This window comes from Calidris pugnax, unplaced genomic scaffold (assembly GCF_001431845.1).
Source record: "Calidris pugnax isolate Ruff unplaced genomic scaffold, ASM143184v1 scaffold271, whole genome shotgun sequence".
NCBI classification, from domain to species: domain Eukaryota; kingdom Metazoa; phylum Chordata; class Aves; order Charadriiformes; family Scolopacidae; genus Calidris; species Calidris pugnax.
The window spans coordinates 980,790-1,004,931 of NW_015091003.1; the positions used below are offsets into that span (position 1 = coordinate 980,790).

Sequence of the window (24,142 nt, forward strand, 5' to 3'; positions counted from 1 at the left end):
AAGATCACAATTTCGATTTTCCCACTTAGACTTGTCTTCAGCAAGGAGAGATGGCACAGTACAGTATAAAGTTGTTGGTTGGCATGAAGACAGGCAAAGTCTTTTTTATAGTAGATATTTAGAAATGGGTCATCTACTTAGAATCATAGAACGGTTAAAGTTGGAAGATTTTGATTTCCCACTTAGACTTGGCTTCAGCAAGGAGAGACGGCACAATACGGTATGAAGTTGTTGGTTGGCATGAAGACAGGCAAAGCCTTTTTTATAGTAGATATTTAGAAAAGGGTCATCTATTTAGAATCATAGAACAGTTAAAGTTGGAAGGGACCTTAAAGATAACCCAGTTCCAACCCCCTTGCCATGGGCAGGGACTCCTTCCTCTAGACCAGGTTGCTCAAAGCCCCATCCTGCCTGGCCTTGAACCCCTCCAGGGGTGGGACATCCACAACTTCCCTGGGCAACCTGTGCCAGTGTCTTGGGATTTCCCTGACCCAGGTTCAGGACCTTGCACTTGGCTTGATTGAACTTCATGAGGTTTGGTCTCAGGAGCCTCTGGGTGACCACCTCTCAGGACCACATCCAGGTCCCCCTGGATGTCATCCCTTTGCTCCAGCATGTCAACTGCTCCACACAGCGTGGGGTTGTCAACAAACTTGCTGAGGGTGCACTCTATCCCACTGTCCGTGTTGCCAACAAAGACATTAAACAGCACCAGTCCCAGTACCGACCCCTGAGGAATACCACTCGTCACTGGTCACCACTTGGACATTGAGCCATTGGCCACAACTCTTTAAGTCTGACCAGCCACCCGTTCCTTATCCACTGAATGGTTCATCCATCAAATCATGTCGTGCAGGACAGTGTCAAATGCTTGCACGAGTCCAGTTGGATGAAGTCAGCTACTCTTCCCTTATCCACCAATGCTGACTTGATTGAACTTCATGAGGTTTGCTCTCAGATGCCTCTGGGTGACCACCTCCCTCTGGATGTCATCCCTTTGCTCCAGCATGTCAGTCTCAGGAGCCTCTGGGTGACCACCTCTCAGGACCACATCCAGGTCCCCCTGGATGTCATCCCTTTGCTCCAGCATGTCAACTGCTCCACACAGCGTGGGGTTGTCAACAAACTTGCTGAGGGTGCACTCTATCCCACTGTCCGTGTTGCCAACAAAGACATTAAACAGCACCAGTCCCAGTACCGACCCCTGAGGAATACCACTCGTCACTGGTCACCACTTGGACATTGAGCCATTGGCCACAACTCTTTAAGTCTGACCAGCCACCCGTTCCTTATCCACTGAATGGTTCATCCATCAAATCATGTCGTGCAGGACAGTGTCAAATGCTTGCACGAGTCCAGTTGGATGAAGTCAGCTACTCTTCCCTTATCCACCAATGCTGTAAACATCATCATAGAATGCCACCAAATTTGTCAGGCACAATTTGCCCTTAAAAAAACATGTTGGCTGTCACCAGTCACCTATTTACAGTTCCATTTTTGCTGATATGAACCTACTTTTTCTTCATGTCTTTGTACCACCTATACCTCTGGGAACCCCTGGCCATCTTCCCTTGGGAGTTCTGCAGCCATTGCTCGACACACAACTGCTCCACACAGCGTGGGGTTGTCAACAAACTTGCTGAGGGTGCACTCTATCCCACTGTCCGTGTTGCCAACAAAGACATTAAACAGCACCAGTCCCAGTACCGACCCCTGAGGAATACCACTCGTCACTGGTCACCACTTGGACATTGAGCCATTGGCCACAACTCTTTAAGTCTGACCAGCCACCCGTTCCTTATCCACTGAATGGTTCATCCATCAAATCATGTCGTGCAGGACAGTGTCAAATGCTTGCACGAGTCCAGTTGGATGAAGTCAGCTACTCTTCCCTTATCCACCAATGCTGTAAACATCATCATAGAATGCCACCAAATTTGTCAGGCACAATTTGCCCTTAAAAAAACATGTTGGCTGTCACCAGTCACCTATTTACAGTTCCATTTTTGCTGATATGAACCTACTTTTTCTTCATGTCTTTGTACCACCTATACCTCTGGGAACCCCTGGCCATCTTCCCTTGGGAGTTCTGCAGCCATTGCTCGACACACAGATGCCTGTATGCTGGTTGCTCAGTTATTTGTATCCAAGCAAAACTGGTGACAAATGCTATTCCATTAAAGCAAGAATATTCTATGTCTGCTTTCCAGAGAACAAGTTATTATTTTCCCTGGACACTCCCCACCCTTACTGCCTCAGCAGGAATCCTCAAGGAGGTTAAGCTAACCATCGTCAAAGCCAGTGACACAACCACCTCATACTGCAGGCTGCAATTCATATCAAAGAGACTTAAGTTCTTATTTCAAATTATTATGGCAACTTCAAGTCTGCCTAAAACAGGCTGATCCTTATCCAGGCATTTCACAGCAAAGTTGAGGCATCCACAGTATCATTTGTGGGACATACTATTCACTTAACATCCTTTAGTGCCATAATAACCAGAGGTATTTAGATGCACATTAGAATAAAATTTCCAGAAGGGAGCAGACGTCCCAAGCAAAACTGGTGACAAAAGCTGCTCCATTAAAGCAAGAATATTCTATGCCTGATTTCTAGAGACACGACCACCTCATACTGCAGGCTGCAATTCATATCAAAGAGACCTAAGGTTCTTATTTCGGAGTTATTATGGCAACTTCAAGTCTGCTTAAAACAGGCTGATTCTTATCCAGCCATTTCACAGCAAAGTTGAGGCATCCACAGTTATCACTTTAAGTTCTTATTTCAAATTATTATGGCAACTTCAAGTCTGCCTAAAACAGGCTGATCCTTATCCAGGCATTTCACAGCAAAGTTGAGGCATCCACAGTTATCACTTGTGGGACATACTAATCACTTAACATCCTTTAGTGCCATAATAACCAGAGGTATTTAGATGCACATTAGAATAAAATTTCCAGAAGGGAGCAGACATTTGATTAAGATAATCTACACAGAGCATTAAAAAGGTGTATGCTTTGTGCATTTAGCAGGAAAGTATAAAAACAACTTTGTGTAAACAAAGGGAAGAGGAGAAAATCACATTTATCTGCATGTGTATTCAGACTAATGAAATGAGCAGCTCGTGCTCCGCACACTTCCAGCCTGATACTTCAGCTGGAGTTACACACACCAAATGGAACCGTGGATCACTGAAATTAAAGGAAATTTTTTTTTTCTTGACTTCACTGTGGCCTGGAATTTTGCCAAAGAAAATTATTGCTGTGGAAATTCAGAGTGCATGCTATATCATTACAGTTTACTTACCAAAATCCTGAAAATCTGTTCTTGCACCTGGCTGTTTGAATGGATGCACCACTTTTATCTCCGCTGGTGGAAGAAACGATGGCTTCAGGCTAATTGTCACTACAACTTTTCCAGTATACTTGTTGGCTCTCCGTGGAACTGTGGATCACTGAAATTAAAGGAAACTTTTTTTTTTCTTGACTTCACTGAGGCCTGGAATTTTGCCAAAGAAAATTATTACTGTGGAAATTTAGAGCGCATGACATTATTACTCTCACAAATACAACTATATCATTACAGTTTACTTACCAAAATCCTGAAAATCTGTTCTTGCACCTGGCTGTTTGAATGGATGCACCACTTTTATCTCCGCTGGTGGAAGAAACGATGGCTTCAGGCTAATTGTCACTACAACTTTTCCAGTATACTTGTTGGCTCTCCATATCATACCAGATTTCAACTCTGAATAGTATAGGTGCTCAGCAAAGAGAGACATACCAAGCAATTGATGTCTACAACAAAGAGTACATAATACAAAGTGTCACGTTACCTGATATATTGCCTATATATTTACTTAGTCATACATTTTCTGAGCCAAGTTAACTGTAAATAACCTTTCTTTCTATTCTTATATATATATTATATTTTCTTTTATATATTACATTATTTTATATATATGAGTATCAGATGAGGTACCAGTACTCCCAGACACTCCAGCACCCAGAATCCTGCAGATTTGCAAGAAAGAGATACAAAGTGGACAACCTGCATTTCTCATAGGTTATAAGAGCTGTTGTTCAGGACTGACTCAATTGACAGAGAAAGCCTAAGTACCACCCCTGCTCCTGGTGAACCCAGCAACTAAAATGGACCCTTGCTTTGCTGAAGGAGGTAGGCCAGATAAGTTCCCCCATTCCTCAATTTCCAGTGCCTGTTCTGATGCTTTTCACTGTCCCATGAAATCGGGGTGGAGATGGAGGGGTAGGAGTAGGGCATTCCTAAAATCCATCTTGCTGTTTCTCCTATCACAGGAATTTATCTTCCCTCCGCTGGTCAGTTATAGCAGCCAGCAGGAACCACAAAAGGACTCAGTTTTAAATAAGAGGGAAAGCAGAAAAAGCTTCCCTCCGCTGGTCAGTTACAGCAGCCAGCAGGAACCACAAAAGGACCCAGTTTTAAATAAGAGGGAAAGCAGAAAAAGCAGTGCAAGACTGACATTTGAACTCCACTTTCCAGTACATATTCTAAGTGGAAAAGGAGAATCCATATTATCCAGGCTCAAAGGGAAAGTGGAGCATATGCTGCCCCAGGCACACGGATAGAATCTGCAGTGATATAAGGTACACTTCTCCTGAGAACTTCAGTGACAACATGCCCACCACAGAGTGTCTTACCACCGCAAAGCACGAAGGCCAAATATTAAAGGCATCAAAAAGTACATGGGTCTAACACACCCCTCAGCTGTGCTCAGCCCCAGAACCAGGGAGCAGAGGGGAAGGAGACTGTTGCGTAGGACAGTTTTCACCACATCTGCTGATGCTTGCTGGAGAGCCTGAGCACAGGGGGTTATCCGAGCCTCCCCACCCAGCAGCTAAGGAGGACAACAGGCTTAGAGGAGGATAGGAAAGACCTGATCTAGCTCAGTCTCTTGAGCACAGCTCAGACACCTGAGCTCACCCACTGTGACCTTGAACAAATCATTTAATCTCTTTGCTTTTGGCTTCTCTATCTGCAGAAAAAAGGCCACTAATAAACACTCAAGAGAGGATTTCTAAGGATTAAGTAGTTATCATTTGCTAAAAGCCTGGAAGATGGAGAGTACTGAATGGCATTATTATCCTTACAACAGTGACTTTTTTCCATTTTCCTATCAGTAGTAGTAGATTTACAGTTACAGGCCATTTGCACTATACTTTGTTGTGTTACAAACTGACAAAATAAAAGGGAGAATGAGCAATCCCAGGGAAATGCATGTTTTATTTCTGAGAAGCTCAGGAAAACTCACCGGACGGAATTTTTGAGCACATGAACAGCTCTGCCATCGTAGTCACACGATCCAATATGGGAAATCTCTTTCCCATGGTCATGTTGGATCCAGTAGAGCCTTCTGTCAACCAAATCTAGGGAGATGGCCTTTATTTTTTCTGTGGTTCTTAAAACATTTCTCACATCACTTCCACTGAGGGATACTCGGTGTATGCTGGAAACTGTACCATCTGAAGACCAAAATAACAGCCTGCAGGCAAGAGAGGCATGTTTTGAAAGAAAAGAAACCAACCACCAAACCCCACGTTTGCAAGATCACATCACTGCTACACACTCCTTGTTTAGTTGTTCCTGTATACAGAATTTTTCAGTCTTACCACAGTGCTTTGAGAACCAAAACTAATAATAAAGCAAGGAACTTTCTTAATACGTACTCACCTATTTGAAAAAAAGGCCCAAATACACCTCCCCTTACCATAGCTCTATTAAGAATGGAAATTATAATATTGTCTGTTTAACAGAAGCAATGTTACCACTAAAGTTTGTTACAGTTCTTTTCTTATTTTAATAAATATATTTCTATCAGAGACTGTATGACTCTCTTCAGGAAATATTGAGATACTAGAAATTTATTTCATGTAGGTCAAGCAGGCATGAGCCCAGTTTAACCATGAAGCACTATTCTCTGCCTCTGCTTTGTTGGGCTACGCAATTAGAGAAGGACACTGGAGTAATCTCTCAAATCTACGGGGAACTCCTGCAAACCTGGGGAAAGGCACATCTTTGAGGCAGATCTGCATTGTCCTCTGCCTCTGGGAAGGAATCTACCTCCAGAAACTCTAGTTGAAGACATCACTTAAGTGCTTAACTTTAAAAAACCATTTCTATTATTGTTCTCATTTCTTTCTACCTTCCTGCTGGTTATAGCAGCCAGACTGTGCTGTTATTAAATTAAGACACAGTCAAAATACAGCTCCAATATTCAAAGCACTTGTGCACTGAAGCTATTTATATGCAAAGTTATTCATGGATCAGAACCCAGATTTATCGATGTGACTAAGGTTAACAGCAGTTCTTCCAAAATAGCAAGTTATCCCTCATACATGTATATTTTACTTTGTTTAATGTTTGGGTTTAGATTCTTTGCTTGGGTTTCTTATGCATGAAAATTCCAAGGAGCATCACCATTTTGCCTTGTCTTCACAAAATTGCAGCATTTATATGTACAAAACAATGTAGCATAAAGACAGCTTTGCTATGTTGATGTTAATCATTTGTTAAAGGCCCCCAGATGGATTAGATCTCACTGGCAAGGGACTATACTAAACCATGAGGAAGAATCAGCCCCTGCCTCATAGCTTTTCCTCACTGTTACATAGTCTACAGTTATAATAGGTTATAAATGTATAGGTGAAAGTGTTTCCAGAAGGAAAGCCCAATTGTATATTGTCATTTTTAAACACTTTTATTTTTGCAACTTTAATGGGAGAGATTTATGGGTAAAGAGAAATGAGCGTGGAGAGACCAATGTGACAATTTATATCGATAACTCTTGAGGAGGCCAAATCTCTTATGTGAGCATGGTTCTCAGTGTAAATTGCTTGAAGCTGAAAGAAGTATCTCTATGAACACCAAATTACTAGTGACACAAAGTAGCAACAGTAGTTTCAGAGCCACCATTCAAAGCAACTGACAAAGAGACAACGGTAACAGGAGTAAAACCATAAGTTTAGACCTTTTCTCAGAAAACATATCAGTTTATTTTCTAAGTGTGCTATGTTTGAAGCACAAGGGACTCAGGATTTGCAAACATCATTCCCCTTGCTGCTCCATTCCTGCTTTCTGCTGCCCTGAAATGTTGCTGTCTTTGAGAGAGGACCAGCAATACCTCTTTTCCCTCAGTTCTCCTCACTAGGAAAATTTTCCCTGATGACCAAGAAGTATAGATTCTGCATTAGCCTTCAGTGGGCTTTTTGCACGCACTTCTCTATGTATTTCTTATTTGCCTATTAATCTTTTATCCTCTTTTGTCAAAGTCCAAGGAGGTATTGGACTGTAGATAATACACCGAGCACAGGCTAGCCCAGCAGCCTATAAACCACAACCATAGTACTTTGCATATTTTGAGTCCATTTCAATGAAATTACTAACCTAGTTAAAATTACCTTTGCTCAGCATCAATGGTAATCCTTGTGGGACGACCGACGTCTCTTAGAAGAACTCGGCGTTTCTTCCCATTCATGTCTGTCGTTTCTATGGTTGCTTTCTGTCTATTGGCCCAGAGAATGTCTTGATTTATCCAGTCAATAGCAAATCCTGAAATGCCTTTGTCTATGTAACAAAGTCTCTGTAAACAGGAAAAAAAAAATAAAATTGACAACAAGAAGCGTCCTAATGATTAGCCTAAACTTGACTTTCAATACAGGGAATAGAGTCCAAGACTGAGGCTTCCCATTTCATTCATTTGCCTGCTTCATTTTCCCTCAGACCTCTAGATATTTCTCTTTCTTATTCTGTAATCACTGAACTAGTCTTTTAGTCACAACTTCTTGCATTTGGCAACACTATGAAGCACCCAGGCATGTATTGGCATGTACAGATGGAAGACTTCCTAATGTGCTGTTGCTGGATCCTGATCCTTAAAAATCAGCGTAAAATAGATCAGTGAAGATTCCACATGGGTACAGAACACTGGCAATCTCTCTCAAACAAAAGAAGGCTCTCACAGCATTAAAGTTCAGCCACAACAAGGCTGTCTGCCCTTCTTAATCAGCCCGATGCACTGAACTGCACAGCTTTTGCTGAACAAAGGATGAAGTGCTAAAAGAAGCATTTATGCAACCATAGAAACCAAGAAAAGGTTTGAGGAAAAAATGAGTAGGAATTCAAGCACATTCTTCTCATACCATTTGTGCCAGTTTGAGTTACAGTAATCTGGAAGACAAACTCCCATAATGCCAGGGATTAATTTAAAACTGATAGAAACATTATTGTCTTCAAAGCTTTAGTTTGTCTGAATTTCCTCCCCTTCATTTTTAACTCCCCTTCAGTTGATCCACAGAAAAGACTCAACATACAGTGAATACCAGTATAACAGCCTAGATTCAGGACAATAACTATTACAACAGCAAAAAATATTTAAAAGCCTTGAAGTGCTATCAATGAACAGGAATGGCAGAATTGTAGCGAAAGAGTGGGTGGTTTCCATAGAAGGTTTTATGCCTATTAACTTGGAGAATTGCAGAGAACTGATTGCTTTACCTCTCGTTTTGTGCCATTCAGGTGAATTCTTTGAAGTAGTCGCCTTTCAGAGTCTACCCAATACACCTTCTCTTCTGTATAATGAAAATCCATAAGTGTTGACTGACCAGTATCAGCCACCAACCGTTCATGATTGGTCCCTTCAGTGTCAATTCTAAAGATGGCATTTCCATGGCTAAAAAGTAGGAATGGTGCAGGGTCTGGTGTGGAGAAAACAAAAAGAGATCGACCAACAGATAAGCATGGCACTTTTGCTGCATTAAGTTCTCATCAGTATTATATTAGCCAAAGACAAAGATCACAATCTAACCACCTCTCTCATATTTTAATGATAATTTTCCCAGCATATCACAGAGAAATCAATAAGATATAAATATAGAAGTCCTTTCACAATGCTGAAAATTAGGTAAAAAAAAAATAAATAAATCTGAGTCATTAAACTGAGAATGCAGTGGTTGTTACCACTATTCCCAAACCCTACAGCCTAGTCAGAGTTCAGAAGAACTGTTGCATGCATGCCAACAGAGGTCGGAAGAACTACGCCATGGATGCATCTCCAAGGTGAAGACCACTTTCAAGTATTGCATTCTAGCAAGAACTTATCACAGAGAGGGGGTCTGGAGTCTCACTTCAACTATCCAAACAGGGAAACTGAAGATCCCAAGTCAGGGCAAAAGAAGCAGCGAGAGACTGTGGAGGTTTCTTGTGATGCAGAGGGCTGAAGGAAATGAAGAGACCTGTACTTAAGACTCCTACATCTCAACAGCAGCAACTCCTTTCAGAACAAAAACTGTATTCACACTGAGTGAAAGATAAGAGTGTATCAGTGGCTTAACATAAAATACATTAAAATGAAAGATGTTCCAACTATGTCCCGAAATCTAGAAATCCAATTAAGGTTGAAAATTATAAGGAACTAGGATGGTCCAAATAGACTTCATGCAACCTTAAAACCGTGATACTGTGATAAGCATAGAAGTACAATTAATAGGATGTAACAGCTGGGGCGGCAGATTACACTAACGCAGCTTTATCTAGTCCCCTTTTTTATTTTTAGGTTATCACCATAGGGCAAGGTTGAGATTGCCCAAGGAACCTTAACTGCATTTATAAGCCACAGTGGTTTTCATTTAGGCAATTTGAATATTATAGATATTTATCAAGCATGTAGCAGAGGAAATTAGTTTTTATGTAGCCAGTCACATTTTAGCCTTCATTTTAAAAAGAAATGTTTTTTTTTCTAATAAATAAAATAAAATAAAGACTTGGCAGTGTACAACCTAGTCTTTAACTTACCACTGAAACAACATTCAAAGAGGAAAGTTCACTGTGGTGGCAACGGTGGGATTTATAACATGGTTGCCTGAAAAAACAGATCATGGCATACCAGTAATGGTTTAGCCAAGTGACTTTGAAATGCAATCATTGATACAGATCCAACAGAATGACAGCTTTCCAGCCTGTCTAATCACTTGTTGAACTGACCTTCCTGTAATGCAGAGCAGCTCTCCATTTAGAGGGATGGATGCCATCAAAGATGCACTATCATCAGTTTTCTTGCACATAAACTTTTGAAAATTAAACTGATTGCATTGACCAGTTTTGCAACCTTTTAACTAAATACTTTACTATTAGCCTGAAGGCTGAGGCTTTAAAGTCAACAGACATCATTTCTATAAATTTTAGCCCAATGTTCCACGTTCACGATGGTTGCAAGGTTGTTTGATTCAACCCCTTTCACAGCAGTGGAAGGAGCCCATTTTTGATTTCTCCAAGTGAACAGCAAGCTAGGCTAGATTGTTTCTATCTCAAGTCTTTAAGCTATCACCCAGTTACAACAGCTGCTTCTAGGATTTTAGTGACTCCCTTTTTCTGCTGCTGTTTGCATTGAGCAACCCCATGTGAGAATATTTAAACTATGAAGACTTGTTTTACGTAAATGGTAAATGAACGGTGAAGTGTAGCAAGGTTGATTTATCTCAGGAATTTGACAGCTGTACTGCCTGCATTTTTGCCAATTAGTTGACCAAGAGCATTTATGTACTTTGTTTTTGTCCTTTCCACTCTCTGAATTTCCTATCAGGCACCCATGACTGAGGGCTTTAAATGGAACAGGGACCGAATAAATCTAACTTTGATCACAGAAGCATCAGCCAGATTTGGGACTTAATTTTATCAGGTATTTAATGAACAGGTAAACAACACCTGCATCAATGAGCTTCCTGTCTTTAAAACATGAGGGTATTTCATTTGTTGTATCCCCTACAGAAGGGTTTATACCTAGCATAAGGGTTCCTTATCCATCACTGTAACTCCTGAACCATCACTTGCTTTCTACTGGTGCTATAAATGTTAGCAGTAAGGTTAAAAACAGCTGAAGTCCTCCAATACTAAGATATCTTTGAAAGATACTTGTGCAGTGATACTATAGCACTGTGAGGTAACATGCTTGTTTTCACTTCCGTTCAGAAGCAACAAGTTTACAAAACATTTGATTAAAAGCAAATGTAAAATTATATTTAAGGGGCTAGAGGTGTTTAGGCAGGACTACAAAAAATCCAGTTTGGGTCTTTGTTGAGTCACATGTTGCTGTAAATAACAATGATTCTAGGAGCTAACTGAAGTAATCATGTTGGTGCCCATTTGGGAGCTGCACAGAATATTTTTGGTTAAGTTCATGGTCCCAAAAGCTCAGGGACACAAGTACATCTCCTAATTCTTGGGTCAGAAACATGTCCTGTCACAGCCCATCTCTGCATCAGCAAGATTCCCAGGCAAAAATTAGTCAGAAAAAGAAAACCCGAGCTCATGGATCAGAAGGGAGCTGCAGTATATCTCAGACAGGAATCCAAACCAGACATTCAGGAAATCAAGGCGGAGAGGCAAGAGGTGAACTTCAGAGCCTCCCACCTCATACTCGAGATGAAATGTAGGGTTAAAACAATCAATAAAATCCAATCAGATTTTTTCCCTGGGTAGCATTAGTTGAAGACAAAATGAAGGTTATTCAAAGGCGATAACTGTGGATATTGTCCTCTTAGAAGGGCTAAAAACTTATAAAATTTAAATGTATCTTCCACATTCAAAAATCAATTCACACACTCAGGACAGAGCAAGTGAGAAAAGAACTCACAGTAGCACTCAATGTTTATTAAGAAACTGCCAATGGGCCAAACCAAAAATAAGGGCTTCCTGCTTATTATTTCTGTCCCTAAAAGAGGCAAAGGTAGCAAAATGCGGTGTACTGCTGTTTTCCTGGAAGTAGTAAGGATGGGATAAGAGAGTTTGCAGTTCCAAGCACATAGAGAGTGTGTCTACTAAAAAGGAAGTCATTGGTTAATTTTATTCGATTGTTTTTATTTGGTTTTATATGTTCATTTATCTCCCACCACCATACTTTCCATTCCTTACCATCACTCTTCTGTGGCATCCACCTTTGGCCTTGCTGCTTACCCACGCTGTAGAAGGAGCCAGTTTCTCCATCAGCAAACCAGAACACCCCAGTCACTGTCCAGTAGGGACCAGATGGGCAAGGTTCACTTTGAAAAATAACGCTACCTAAATCTCTAAAGATCTTTATTACTCATTGAAAAAGAAAATGACCTTACCGTTCACATAGCAAGACCATTTGTCAATATCCAAAGTGTAACCGGGCAAACAGGAGCAGATATAGGACCCTGGAACATTGGTACAGGTTTGGCCACAGGTTCCCAAACCACCTTCAAGGCATTCATCGATATCTGAAACATGTTTTTGAACAATAATTCAGCTAGCAAACGCAAGAGTACCCTTGACATAATTATATAATGAAAAATTGGTCACAAAATTTTATATCCCACCATTAAAAACAGAGAAGACGGCTGTATTGCTTCATGCATTAGTTTCAGAATTCTTGTTTTGTCCGTTGTCACATGCACAGTGATTTATTTATTTTTTAGAAGACCACCCAAGGAAATTACGATTCTCCCTCGTGTCTGGGCACTCTGGTCTCGGATTGCCCAAACACAGGGAACAGACTTGTCTCATGCTCTATTTCTGTGACTTGCTTTGCAAATGCTTCCTGCAGCTGCTTCTACAGTAATCATTTTGCCAACAAATTAACAAACTTCCAAAAACAGCAAAGCAGCAAACGGGCTGCCACTGAGTTCCACATTGAGCTCATTTGGGTTTGAGCAAACTCTCAGAAACACATTCAAAACACTAAAATACCCTCTATATTCTCACACCAACAAGTCCAAACCAGGGCAACAAGCAAACTAATTAGAAACTTGGCTTTTAACCGATAGATTAGGTTAGAGTTTTTAAGAATTAAAAGATATTTGATATATTTATGATGTTTTATCAGGGTTTGAGGCAGTAATTATTAAGTCCTAAATTAAGGACTTTATTTTTCAAATAAAGGTCACCACTGAGGAGCATATTTTAATCTAAGGGGGAAAGAAATGAACGCCTTTGGCAGTACCATGGATGATTGTCCCAGAAAATTTAGATAAATTTCAGTTCCTACTGAAAACAAGTGTATCTAATAGTAACTTCCCAAGCTGCTTGACATCTGGCAGTACCAGGTCCTGGCATATTTCTTGTATAATCACTGTAAGGGTTGCTCTAAGGAGCAGCTTTTTCTCTGCCCAAGATCTATTCGATGTCAGCAGCTTTTGTTCTGAGTTTTATCATCTTTTGCACACACAGGAGAAAAGGAATCAAGACAAATTATTTTGAAGAAACACGTTTGATTAAGTCACTAAAGGACATCAATTCATAACCAAAACTGCATATATGTATATTCCAAGTATAGCTCACAACATTATTTTTTTTCTGTGTTCCTGATCAAGAATTTAGGGCAATGGAAGAAAAGCTTCTCCTTGGATAACTTATCTTAGATGATCATTTGAATCAAGTGAAAATTATCACAGTGTTTCAGGAGGTCTGTGAATGCTAGTTGAGGATTCCCCTAGTTCAGAGTAGGTCAGAAATGGCACTTCATGATAACTACAAGGAACTGTGATTTAACCAACTTGCACTACCACTTTGAAAGAAACTTTGTGTCAGTAACCTAGGGAGAGTGAAGTAATCAGATCTCTGATATCCCATGGGTCTGGGAAACTCTCTTTCAATTGCTTTAAAAAAATATGTGCAGCAGACAAATGTTTAGGTGTTTCTTCTGTGTCAGATATCAAAGTTGTTCAAAAAGAATGTCAGTGCTTTACAGCCACCTAACACGTCTGAACAAACTAGGGAATGTTCCATATTGTTTTCAGAGTTTTCCCACAATGTTATATTCCATATAGCAGATGAAATATACTTTTCAATGTATGACACGTAACCAGAGCGCACACAACTGATTTGTTGAACAGACTATGAAGATGAAGCAGAAGCATTTACAGCAACTTAATTCCGTAAAGCACTCTAATTCTAACTCACAATCTTCTTCAAACAATCAGCTTTCTGGAGCATATTTTCCCACACGTATTAGGGATGTACATGCCATTCTCCACAGCATTAAAGGAGTAACTCCTCCAAATCCCCTCTAGAAAGGTTTGACTGGCTTAGAAGTTTGTTAATGGGTTACAGAAACCATGAGCTCCAGGTTACCAGTCTAAAAGTAGCTACTCTTGGCTAACATTGCCTGGATGTCATTAAAACTAAAAGGCTCTTTGATAACCTATGTAGGAGGGCTTTGGTGACCTCAGCTCGTTGTCACAGCTGCTGTCAGTGTTAGCAGGGATGTGAAGCAGTCTGCAGGCATGAACATTGCTTGTATCTCTCCCCGAGGCACTGGTTTTCAAATGGAGTAACTGGTTAATCCAGATAGTTAATCTGATCTCGTCACCAGTACAAAAGCAGGTGCAAGACTGTTGATAAAGGCTGTAATGTAGTTCACGTTAGTCAATATAGTTTTATGACAAGAGGAGCTTGTTAAATAAACCTGATGTTATTTCTCTGAGGAAATCACAAGTAAAGGCAAGTGTGTAGACGTAAGATTGCTGAAGAGAGAGGTCATTGATGAAGCAATGTGAAACGCTGATGAAAGAACTATTATTCAATCACAATAAAGAGCACATTAAATAAGAAAGATAGGCCCAACCTACAGATTGTATCTGGAAGACTGCTTACTCTGAAAAGGGTTTGTGTTCGTACTGCACGGAAAGCTGACCTCCCAGCACACTACTGGGCAAGAAAATTCAAATCACAAAATGTAACAACAGAGGAGAAATGAATCACAGTGAGGAAATAATTTTACTTTAGTATATGGCAGCAGTCAGACTATACTGGCATGTTGTTTATATTTCTCAGATATAGGTTGTTAGAGGATCCTGAAAAATTAGCAAGTGTATACAAGGATAAGTATATACAGGCTAAGGAAAAGTGCCTTTCCATGAGACACTTAAAGAGCTCAGTCTGCTTAGATTATTAGAAAGAAGCTTCAGAGAATGATTGATCACAGTATATAAACACCTTCACAAAGAAAAGATTTCCTAAAGGACACTATAATCTTTTGAAGGAAAGATTCAACAAGGACTGATGGCTGAGAACTGAAGCCAGATATTAAATTCACATTTTAATGGGAAGTGCGATTCACTAAGGGAACTAGCTACCAAGAAAAAGTGTGCAGATGGGAAAAAATATCAGTGGATATTCTCAAGTCAAGATCAGACTGGGAAGATGTGTTTTAACCAAACACGGGTCACTGAGCTACGTACCGAGGTAACTGGACAATGCCCTGTTATTTACAGGATGGATTTTCCAGCTTTATATGACTGTGCAAAATGGACTCTCCAAGAAAGAGCACGCTGATTGATCAGGCTACAGGAATTTACACTGCCTCCCCAGTAATTGTACTTGAAGATTTCAGGGTTATCAATCTGCCCATACTCATCACCACCAAAGTTCACACAGTAAAGCATAGCCCCACAAATACTGAAAAGCGAGCAGTAGCCCCAGCTGAAGAAAGGCTGTAGTGGAAGAATAACTGCCCGATAAAAGAGAAGGGGTGCAGTGGTGATAGGCAGCTGGGCCACTGGAGAATGCCCCTTCCAGGGGTAAACAGGAAGCACCAATACACACGTAAAACACGTCGCAGCATTGTGAACTTTCACTTTTATAGCATTAACAATGGAAGAGGGTCCTACGCTTAACATGCTCTCTTCTTTGATTAAAGTACCAAAAAAAAAAAAAGAAATAAAAATAATAGAAATACAAAAGGCTGTTTCTTAAGGTTTAGGAGAACTCGATCATAAACCCATCCATCAGGTGTAACTAGCAGTGCCTTCACCTGGCACTCTTAGTGCCAAAGCAAAGCAGAGTTGCATCCTGCTGTAGCTGTTTTACGTCTCCTGGCAACCACTTCCCCCAGTGGGAACTTTACCCTGTGAAAGAAATCAGCTTAGCGAACACAAAAGCTGTCTGCAGTGGCCTGACAGCCATCCCTGAAAGGAAGAATGAGGTTCTGGTCAGTTCTCAAAGGCTTCTTTATGCAAAAAATGCCTTGAGAATCAGCAAAAACGATGAATCATGTCATCATGATGTTGGCAGCTCTCAATGACTTTGCATACAAATATGCTACTTTATTGAGGGTCCTGAGAAATGCTCTGATTGCAGAAGGTGAAGCATTAGTATGCCTGGCAGGGATACAGAGAGACCACAGTGAGCCAGAACTTGCATTTCATTATGGCCCCAAATACGTACATTATATACATAAAATATACATGTGCAGATACACACACTCAAATAACCTCACTCAAATTTGGTTCCTGGGGAGCTGGACTGGAGATGAATTCAACCCACTATATTTAGCCATCACCATTATCTTTTCAACAAGGTTGAACATGAAATTTCATCTGGGTTACAAAGAAAGCAGCCCATGTCTTTTATTTATTTTGTTAAAGGCACACAGCTCAAAGACTTCTTAGAAGAGTGCCAGAAATGGAAAAAGATACTCCACCTATCAGCAGGTCACAAAATAGATGAGTCGGTATCTTCTTTCTCTAATTTTAAGTGAGACTTAAAGTACAACCTGATCATTCACAATTTTTGAGAGGATAGAGACTGTGAAGTTCTCAAATACTATGGTAAGAAATACAATGTGATTACAAGGTGGTTATCAGCTCCTGGACTCTTCCAGTCCAGAGCCATAGCGGTAATCATATAACAGATACGACAGCAAGAGGAATCATATGATTTAATCAGGTATAAAGTAGAAGCAAATTTAGAACTGAAATAAAATTCAGAAACCATTTGCAGACATCTTGAAGAGAAACAGCAGAAGACATCTCAAGGGACTACAATATCTTTAGTTTTCTACCTTTCTGGACTTGGATCTCAAGGGTTTGGGGACTAGAATGGAAAAAAAAAATTGGTTTTGTCTGTGAAATAAATTCTATGTGTAAATTAGCAACTATGAAATGGCCCTCTGCTTCCTAGATCATGCAACTTTCAACATACTGTTACTGGCTTGCTTTGCAAAGCTGAAGTTCACAAGGCTATCATCCGGCCCTCTTTGTAAGGTATCAGTAAATACTGATCCAGCTCCCTTGAAAATCTGGTTTCAAATTAGATACTAGAAAGTAGTCAGTTTTGTTTAGAAAGTAGTCATCTTTGTTTAAAACAAAACACAAAATTAGTATCTGCTGTTAGACACTGAGCAAAACGATGAGTCTTGCAATATTACTCATTGGTCCTGGAGTCTGTCCCTTAGTCTTCCTCAGGATTCAGCTTCTTGTGATTTGCAATGCAATTTCTGTCATTTCTTGTAACATATTTGCCTCCTTCCTATTTTGATCTAAGTTTTTACAGCTAAAAGATAGTATTTGTCCATGTTCAGCTGGATCCAATTTCCAGAGAATTTAATGGGAATTTTCTCATGAATTGGCCTGTGGGTTCAGACCCACGTTCAAGAATTCCTAACTACTATTTGGTAACAATATTTTCAAGCATCTTTCCGCAAAGCAGTATAATATGAAGTGAGCTAGCTGGAAGACAGCTACTAAAAATAAGCAAACAAGCATGCCTCCACGCAGCTCCTCTGAAATACAGAGGGATACAGTGGAGTCTCAACAAGTTTATCTCTATGTCATGACAGGTGAAGACAACACAATTCCCCGTTTCATGGGCTCTTACTGTTCCTTCGGCGATGCTTTGCAAAGAAAGGATGGCTGTGAATTAGTAAGGTTTTGGAATTTCATATTTCTCAGAATACAACATAAGAAGTTTTAACAGTGGGTCTTCAGAAGGCTGTATAGAGCAAACTGAAGCCAGGGTTTGGCTGAACAAGGTGAATTTAATGACGTAATACAAAGAGGAATAACTTAATATTCCACATTGCCAGTGCACCATGGCAGGAGAGTGGTGAACAGTAAGAACAGAGGAAAGCTTGAGACACAGAAAGAATAATCTGACCAAAAGAGCTGACCTACATAGCTGCAGTTGTCACCTTCAATTGCAGGCTGTAGCTCTGTAGGAATAAGCAGCATGCTAGCCCTGAAGAAGCGACAAAGTCTGATCAGTTAGTATCAGAAGTTAGAAGAGATGTGCAGAATTTAAGAACCTGTGATTAGGTAAAACTTCAATAAAGTGGGTTGCATTTTGGCTTCTTCAAAAACTTTTTTACAATATTGTTTGGTTTTTTAAATAATGGAATACTCACTTTGTAAGTTTTAAAAGTGAAGGAAGATAAAGTCAGCCCTGAAGCCAAAGTACACCTCCAGTCTTGCAGTAGCCTGAGCATAATATATTTACCTAGGGTAGCCCAAGATTAACAGGCACTAGTGTCTAGTCTAAAACTGACAATATAAGGGGCTGCTCTAGGGCCTTCTTCAGGTAAACAGTGGCATGTAGGAAATGTTTTGGTCTCAAGTGGGGAAAGCATATATGCACCATGAGAGGATAAAAAAAATAGTGTTGTTAAAATGGTACTTCAGGAGGGCACAGGCAATTGATTCCAACAGGCATAAGGCTCATCCCCTGGTGTACCTTGTATGCTTACACGGTCAAATATGTTAGAAAAGCTCTCCCAGGACCAACTTTGCACAAGTTTTTATTTGTGGGAATAACAACTCCTGTGTAGCCTAGACTTTTTTTTTTTTAGAGACAGAAGGTTCTATGTTTTCACTGGGGTGTAAGAAAGATGAATTAAAGTCCTGACATCAGCTTAAATTATTAAATCAAGATGACAATGTCAAAAACTGCAGAAATGCTTCCAATTCTACCACAATTTGCCAATAAATGAATATGTTAATTCACCAGACTGGTCTTGTTCTGACCATGATCTGTTCTCCCATACTTTCTCTCTTGTAAACCTTGCTGTTGTGGGACGCTCAGCCACACCGAAAGGCTTCTCCTCTCTTGGCATACCAAGTCAGGATTCAAATAATCTCTCTTAAAATAACTGTATAAAATTATGTGAGATATTTAGGATTAGATTTCACTATCCTTCCACAGGATGAGAAGGTCTTTGATCTTTGAATATCCCTGGAAATAAAAGGAACTAATTAAGAAGCGAGCTATCTAGTAACGTAAGAAGAGCACGACCCAGACTTTCATCTGCAGTGGCAGCATGGAAAACAAGTCTAGAAAAGCCTACACACTTTCCAGTAAGTGTCACTAACAGAAGAGCAGACACCTTCTCAATTCCAGGTAGTCCTCAGGGCTGGCAGGATACCACCACCACCACAGTCACTGACGGCAAAGAACATTTTACAATTGGTATATTGATTACAGCTGACCAAGAATGGCCACCAAGCCACAGTTCAGCTTGCTGTCATTGTTCACAGTTCTGTGGTATGAGTCACATCTCCCACTCACCCCTTTTTATCCTCACTATTACCTTCAAAGCCAGCCTCCAGCTTCCTACCACTGTACCCTCCATTTGACACAATTAATGAGCTAGAATATCATGCATCCGGTCTTCTGGTCAGAAAATGACTTGTGTGTCCAACACACAGAGGAAAGAACAGGGGAAATCCACTCCATCAAAGCATCCTTCAGACTTACATTTCATGTCAAAATTTCACCTTTGCTTAATACCCCATAATCTGGTGGTCTCCAATTAAAAAAGATACCCAAGCACATCTCATTTTTCATTTATTCTGTTTCACTGAAATGCTCAGAGTATGTCACAGTTTCATTAGCTCTTACACAAAAAAAGGACTTCTATCATTATTTCTTGCAGAGTTTGCGCTTACTGCCACTGTACCCTCCATCTGACGCAATTAATGAGCTAGAATATCATGCATCCGGACTGTACCCTCCATTTGACACAATTAATGAGCTAGAATATCATGCATCCGGTCTTCTGGTCAGAAAATGACTTGTGTGTCCAACACACAGAGGAAAGAACAGGGGAAATCCACTCCATCAAAGCATCCTTCAGACTTACATTTCATGTCAAAATTTCACCTTTGCTTAATACCCCATAATCTGGTGGTCTCCAATTAAAAAAGATACCCAAGCACATCTCATTTTTCATTTATTCTGTTTCACTGAATTGCTCAGAGTATGTCATAGTTTCATTAGCTCTTACACAAAAGAAGACTTCTATCATTATTTCTTGCAGAGTTTGCTAAGCTACCGACCATTCTGTTTTGGTACTTTACCTAGAGTCACCCATTCATACAGCAGCTGAATGTATCTAATTTTCAACAGAAAAGACATAATTCAGGGTAAGTTATGTCTCCATTGATGGAAGAACAATGTACATCAATATGTGAAATACATTAACTGAAATAAAAAATACATCTTTGCAGCCTTTTGAATGTCAATATTTAGAGTGCATTTTGACTCATCAAACAATAGCTAAGCAATTCCCTTGATGTCAGTAGGATTCCCCTATTATACGTGGGCTCCTAATTGGGCAATCAAGTAATGTAGAAGACATAACTAACATACATCCTAATTGGCTAGGGCTACCGACTGTTTTAATGCTTCACCTAGAGTCATCCATTCATACAGCAGCTGAACGTATCTAATTTTCAACAGAAAAGACATAATTCAGGGTAAGTTATGTCTCCATTGATGGAAGAACAATGTACATCAATATGTGAAATACATTAACTGAAATAAAAAATACATCTTTGCAGCCTTTTGAATGTCAATATTTAGAGTGCATTTTGACTCATTAAACAATAGCTAAGCAATTCCCTTCATGTCAGTAGGATTCTCCTATTATACGCAAGCTCCTAATTGGGCAATCAAGTACTGTAGAGGACATAACTAACATACATCCTAATTGGCTAGTGGAAGCTTTGTACATTTTAGCAAACAGTGTGAGCCTGTAGAAGAGGCTGTGTAAAGTGCAACAGCTGCCGAGAATGTGACATACACACTGTATATATTTCAGATTGAGGTTATGGAGAACCAGGTCTAGTTTGGTCCCATGGCCATCAACAGTGGAGAGGATAGATGTTCTCCATAACCTAGGGTCTAGTTTGGTCCCATGGACAGGCTGGCCATCAACAGTGGAGAGGATAGATGTTCTCCCACAGGGACACTCTCTGGTTTAGGCTGGGCTAAAGGGAATCCAGTTTGTGCACTTTTAGAGTCTTCCACAATGCGAAGACAGGCATAGTAAAGGTAGCAGTATGGAGATTCATGGCAGAAGTATGCTTCTCATTTGAATTCAAGCATCAGTGTGTAAGCACCTTACGTGTGTTTGGCTCTCAGATCAGGTTCTGAGTCAGTCTTCGGCCAGGTTTATCATCGGTACACAAAAAAAGCCTAGCTCCTCCCCTGTCAATACAAGAGTATTTAACATGCATACTTCTATTTTCTGCTTACAAGATGGTATTTCTTGGCAGAACGCACAGAGGAGGCACCTGTTATTAAACCACTGGAATCATGTCAAGAACTGAGTCAGAGCCACTGAAGCCCAAGCAATCTAAGGCAAAAGCATTAACTCCAAGAACTAGGTCTGTTTGCTTAAATCCTTAGAGAGTGTTTCCTCACCTCACTGCAAAGCCCACACCTTCGTTGGCTCTGGCTTTCTAAAAAAAAAATTGGACTTCAAGGCAGCAGAGTAAGGAGAAGGGTTCTGCCATTCTCCGTCTTACACTTTGTAAAGAATAGGTACCTTCATTTTACATGTTCCAAGTCACTGCAGGTATTATACTAATATTAATGTCATATTTCACCCAGACTTTAGTATTACAGTACCAAACACACCAGTGATTCATGCATTGTATGAGATATATTATTAAATATAAGCACCACATATCTACATGCACCAGTAAATATATAAGAAGTAGTTTGTAAAGCCCACATTTAAGTATATACTAATACACAATCATTAAAATACTCTGTCTATATGCATATAGAAATACAAAAATGCACCTATACACAAATTTTACATATAGGGAAGCAAGAATATGTGCATGCACATGTATTGAAAATACAGAGTCACTAAAGCTATGGCAAGAAATTTTGGTAACTAAAGAACAATTCAGATCTCTTAAAGTTCATATAAAAGTTCAACCTGCTCTCTAATAGTTAAGCTGACAGACAAGCGACTGATTTCTGAAAAACAAACTAAATAAAATGAGTTCTGTTCTTTAAGAGAAGTAAAAGATATGGAGAAGTTGATTTATCAGTTCTGCCAGCGCAATACACAAACAATCTGTGAAAAAACTCTTTAAAAATTATGAAGCTTAATTAAGGGAATATAAATGCAGTTTTATTAATCTGTGAATTGTCAGCAACTTACCTATACAAGTGGAGTTTTCAGTCTTTAATCTGTATCCATTAGGACAGTTCCAGTGCTGCAGAGCTGAGAGGCTGACAAAACCAATTTTAAAAACCACTGGCAAAAAAGCAACAAGGAAGAGAAACATAATCTTGAGGGTTTTTTGAAATGTCACTAGAGAAAAACAAGTTTGTATTCAGTCATATCCAGGACAAGATGAGCACGTGTAATCCCAAAAGGTTTCTGCAATCTCCCACTTTACACTCAGACATCTTATCACAATACCAAGTTTTATCTTTGCCTTGCTTTTCTTGTCACTTTAGCCCTTACTGTGTCTGACTACAACCTTGAAGAAATTTCTGGGAGATTTCTTCCCCACACGTCGGTTTTTTTCTCTCTCTCTCTCTCTTTCGTTCCTTTTTTTTTTTTTGGAAGCCAAGTATAATATGCCTGACACTCTTGCCACAAATTTAACACAGCTTAAAAGCAATGCTCGAAAGGATCACCGTGAATTCCCTTGTAACAAGCAAAGTTGCTGTTTAAATCTTAAAAGCAGTGAATTTGCAAAACTGTTCACCACAGCCCTCAGTGGAGTACAAAGAGCGAGATCTCCAGGTACCGTCCTTCTCCAAAACGCAGTTGCTTTTTACATACTAACTTGGACAGACTCCTCTTTTCTTTTTAAAGCTCGGCTTGCCCCACCTCTTCTCCTTTTAGTACCACTTGAGTGAACCCTGTGTTTGCAAATAGTAATGTGGTCAGTTCCTTACTACAGGGAACTGAGCCAGAATGCAGATACCCAGCCACCCATAATAAATACAGTCTATTTAGAAAAGCAGCCCCTCCTGCTTGAGAAGTACCTGCGGCATGCCAGCTAAGTTTTATTTCCCAGAGATTGTAGGCAGGTTTATACCATGCCTGCTCAATCACAATTAGTTGCATTAATTTTAATATTGTCATGTATTTTACCACCAGAAACAAACTTTGCTGTCAAACCATGCCATGCAGAAGGGGGAAAAAAAAAATCCCTCTGCTTTCTCCAATATATTTCAACTGGAAATACAAATTGGCTTAAGGTCAATTTCAGACCTAGGGTACACGTTTGTAATTCTGATTTTGAACAAGCTACAACCATCTCAGATCTGAATTCAGCCCTTGTGCACTTCCAGGAAAATACCTTGTCTCAGAGGCAAACATGTTGTGAGTCTGTATCTCTCACACATTGCAGGCATTTATATGCATGCATTAGTGCTGTAAGAGGCTACTGTTGTGACATAGTGCTCTTTTACACCTGTTTTGCTGAGATATACAAACTAGAGAAATTCCAGGCATATCAAGCTCATAATTCTTCAGGTATTGACAAAAGTATCCATTTTACCAGTCAAACAAAACTTTAGAGCACAAGCATAAGTTGCTGAATTTTGAATGTGCTGAGATTTAAGTGGGTATTTAAATGGTTGATCATGCCAGGCTTTGTTGAGCTGACTACTGTAAAGCATTCTGGTTCTAGTGCTTTTTTCTTCCCCCCGCCCCCCCCCCTTTTTTTTTTATTTCTGCAGCACTGTGCTAGAATAAATACTAATAGAACAGCTGGATACAGCAGCAGTATTAGATGGTAACCTACAGCTGTACAAGTTCCGTCTCTGGGAATTTCCTCCCCCCATATTTGTCTGAATCAATAAGAGCCCAGACTTCCACTGTCAGAAAATAAGAAGCATGAAACCTGATTATAAATTGGGCCACTCTCCATTAAAAACAACTGCTTCTTGATGTTTCTGCCTGCATGTAGGCACATTCTGCTTGCTCAGTCTTCACTGCTACAGCTAATGCAGCTAATTAAATCTGGACCGACAAGCAGCAGCCACATTTCCATATACTCTGCTCGGAACCAAGTCTGCTCTGCGTGCTATAAAATACAATAACAGTAATGTAAATTAT

At 40.0% G+C, this 24,142-nt stretch overlaps 1 protein-coding gene across 1 annotated transcript in view; it reads right to left on the reverse strand.

The window, feature by feature from the left end:
* The window catches only part of EGF (epidermal growth factor), a 68,825-nt gene extending 45,981 nt beyond the window's left edge, over nt 1-22,844 (reverse strand). The window contains exons 1-6 of the mRNA XM_014955580.1: nt 22,226-22,844; nt 12,141-12,272; nt 8,533-8,732; nt 7,437-7,618; nt 5,291-5,521; nt 3,595-3,797 (exon numbers count right to left, since the gene is read on the reverse strand). Coding sequence (XP_014811066.1) covers nt 3,595-3,797; nt 5,291-5,521; nt 7,437-7,618; nt 8,533-8,732; nt 12,141-12,272; nt 22,226-22,352 — 1,075 coding nt within the window. The 5' untranslated portion in view covers nt 22,353-22,844. The remainder of the gene's footprint in view (nt 1-3,594; nt 3,798-5,290; nt 5,522-7,436; nt 7,619-8,532; nt 8,733-12,140; nt 12,273-22,225) is intronic.
* Nucleotides 22,845-24,142: the final 1,298 nt, after the last annotated feature.